This window comes from Haliotis asinina, chromosome 1 (genome assembly GCF_037392515.1).
Source record: "Haliotis asinina isolate JCU_RB_2024 chromosome 1, JCU_Hal_asi_v2, whole genome shotgun sequence".
NCBI lineage: Eukaryota > Metazoa > Mollusca > Gastropoda > Lepetellida > Haliotidae > Haliotis > Haliotis asinina.
Genome location: NC_090280.1, coordinates 28609251 through 28612571, shown reverse-complemented (window position 1 = coordinate 28612571; position 3321 = coordinate 28609251). Strand labels below are relative to the sequence as shown.

General features: G+C 40.3%; 1 protein-coding gene across 1 annotated transcript; it reads left to right on the top strand.

Moving 5' to 3' along the window:
* The first annotated feature begins 1632 nt into the window (after positions 1–1632).
* Positions 1633–2520, top strand: LOC137271610 (putative ankyrin repeat protein RF_0381). Its single transcript, XM_067804053.1, has one exon. The coding sequence runs from the start codon at positions 1633–1635 to the stop codon at positions 2518–2520; it is 888 nt and encodes a 295-aa protein (XP_067660154.1).
* The last annotated feature ends 801 nt before the right edge of the window (positions 2521–3321 follow it).

Below are 3321 nucleotides of genomic sequence, written 5' to 3'. Positions count from 1 at the left end.
TCAAAAAGACTTGAAAAAGATATAAAACTGCGTCCGTTTAGACGTTAATGGTTGGGCATGATGCAGTGGAATCGTCCATTATCATCATTCTCTGTATCTGCATAACGGGAGTTCGAGCATCTGAATTAGCAGGTGTAAACATGTTGTCTATACATACAAAGATGTGGATAGTACAATAAGATCAAGACGATCGAACATGCTTCTGTTTTAGGTCCGAGCTGGCTCCTGTCAATTGAAGACTTGCCAAAACATGAGGTGTCTGAAGACTCGAACTGGCAAAACTGAGTGTGTGAAAGGTATCCACATTAGTCCTGAAGATCAATTCACGGGTCACTAGTTAAAGTATAGAGCTACTCTGTTTTTAGTTTTGCGGTCAATTTTGTTTTCAATTTTTTCCGTAAAGAATCGCAAAATGGAAATCAGAATGGCTGTGTCTTCATTCTAGCACGACTGATAAGTGTAAAGTAGTATTACCCCCTCGAAATTGCTTGGAATCCCGTTCAGGTTCAGGGTTGTGATGAACAAAATAACACATTTTCAAAAACATAAATGTTATATTTCAAGAACCGGTATGCTTGTATCTGAAACAAGTATCATAAATATATCACAAAAATACAGTATATTCTGTGAACAAGTAGAATTATTTGATATTTCTCCAGGGACTTGCTAATCTCCACTAATGTATGACAATTCAAAGAGTGAAATCGCGAAGCTTCGTCGCCGCTAACACTATTCATGGAAGTAATTGTTGGTAACCACACTACTCTTCCCAATATGGAAAAGACCTGACAATTATGTGGATAGCGTGGACAGTAGAAGAGAAAGTACTGGGGATTACGGGCGAAACGGAAGTGGACAAGCTAGGACGTGTATTGTTGATGCTATGTCCGCTAGATTTAACTTGGTTTGAAGCATCCACCCCTACAGTTGGGATGAATGGTTGTCCTTGATATGAGTCAAAACGAAATTCTTAAATTGGAAATAGATAATGCTTCAAAGGTTTTGGAATCTACCCCCTTTATGACAGTGAACATCAGCTGACATGATCACATATGGTGAAAGTGTAACGATGCTTAGTGTAGTCGTTAAATGCATATGAGCTTATGGTCGTTTCTTTTTCGCAAGTGAGTGGGTTTCGTTTTCCGATGTTTTCAGCAACACACCACCAATATCAGGACAGGGGACACAAGAAATGGGCTTCACGCATTGTATCCAAGTGGGGAATCGAACGCTCTAACCACTGGACTACCTCACCACTCCTCATTTCGGTATACATTTGGACTTGGGGGTAGACTGGTGATAAAAGTGCTCGTTCGTTACGCCAAAGACCATATATGGATAGAATGTGTGAAGGCAATTTTTGATGTTCCCCAACGTGATGTTCCTGAAATTTTGCTAGTACTGGTGTATAACTAAACTCACTCACTCATTCTAAATTTCATTCATGTTTCTTTGGAACTATAATCGAGTCGTTGAAGATGGAAATGTATGTTTTAACACATACGCTACACATTTTCCAGGATATTCATTTTTAGATCCTATCTAATGAGCGTATGTCTTTCTTCAGAGAAACCTTCCAGGAATCAGACACCAATGTATACCGAATTAAACACCACTCTCATCCATGCCTGCATGGTTGGAGATTTGGCCCGAGTCAAGTCCATTTTATCTGATGACAGGACAAATATCAACACAAGGGGGAAGGACAACATGACGCCGGTAATGCATGCAGCAAAGGGGGGACACACAGAAGTGTTTGACCTACTTGTCCGTGAAGGTGCAAACCTGTCTTTCGTGGATGATGACGATGGGAACATTCTTCATTTAGCTTCTATTGGGGGAAGTGTTGAAATAGTACAGTATGTCCTCGCACAGAATATCGTGGGCATCAACAGTCGAGACACGGACAGTCAAACGCCAGTAATGAAAGCAGCTATATACACAGGAAAAGCCGTGTTTGATTTACTTCTGAAAGCAAAAGCAGATCTGTCTCTGATTAATGCCTATCATGAAACAATCCTTCACATGGCATGTGAAGGGGGCAATATTGAAATAATCAAGTACATCCTGAATCAGGACATTGTGGACATTGACAGTCAAGACATCAACGGTCAGACACCAGCAATGATCCCAGCCAGTAATGGAAATATGGATGTTCTGGAAATTCTCGTAGAAGCAGGAGCAGATCTGTCCCTTGAACGTGAAGACGGAGAAACCATCCTTCACGTGGCTTGTGAATGGGAACATATTGAAATAATAGAGTACCTCCTGACACACAGTCATGTGGATATCAACAGCCGCGATGGGGACGACTGCACACCAGCAATGATGGCAGCACGTGAGGGAAATGAGGACATTTTTTTCTTACTTGTTGCGCATGGGGCTGATTTAACAGTTAGGAACGATGCTGGTGATAACATTCTAAATCTGGCTTGTGATGGAGACAATATACATATCGTGAAGTATGTGTCCAAACAACACATTGTTGCCAGGCCGTACAGGGAGGACGATCCATGCTGAATGCAGTTTTTGTTACACGTAAAGAAATCTTTGATAATGGGGAAAGGAGCTGATCTCTCACCAACGGATGCCAAAGGTGTCAAATGGGTTCTTATTATACCTGCTCAGACAATCTGGAAGTTTCCCCATAAATTGTCGTAATTTAATCGCTTTCATTAAAGTCAAATTTAACATATATACTAAAGGATGTCCATTCTGTTTTTAATTATTCTACTTCAGTACATTCGTGTTACAGACTTTTACAATCTACATACGATAACGCGGGTCGTTCTACCTGTCATGTCGGCAAAACAGTGAGTGAGTGAGTTAATACCTAACGTCACATCGGCAATATTTCAGCCATATCGTGACGAGAACATGTAACACTGAAATGGATGATATATATTTCTTAAATAAACCTGTCAGCAAAGGACAGTAAAACAACCAGAATATCACAGTTACGATTTAAAACTAGTCTTGAAAGTTAAAACTAAGATCACTATTAGGACAACACAATATAAAACACGGGCTATATATCACCAACGACAGAAGGTAGATCACCATGCTAGGGACCATGGGGACTTACAGTACATTTGCTTCCTGCATGGACACTAGCTGGATTTACATCATCCCTTCAGCCGTTAGCAATTCAGAAAATCTAGCCATAAATTAAAAGGACACGCATTCTACGATTAGAAACAGTGGAATATTTTGATGTACTTTAAATGTTTTTGGACTTACGTACCCTCTCAGGAGGACAATAATTTTACAGTGCTTTAACCTCCCTCGAGGATACAGCCACTAACACTTTAAGTTACTAAT

Coding starts and splice junctions, on each gene's coding strand:
- LOC137271610 (XM_067804053.1), top strand. CDS start 1,633: ATGGTTGGAGATTTGGCCCGAGTCAAGTCCATTTTATCTGATGACAGG.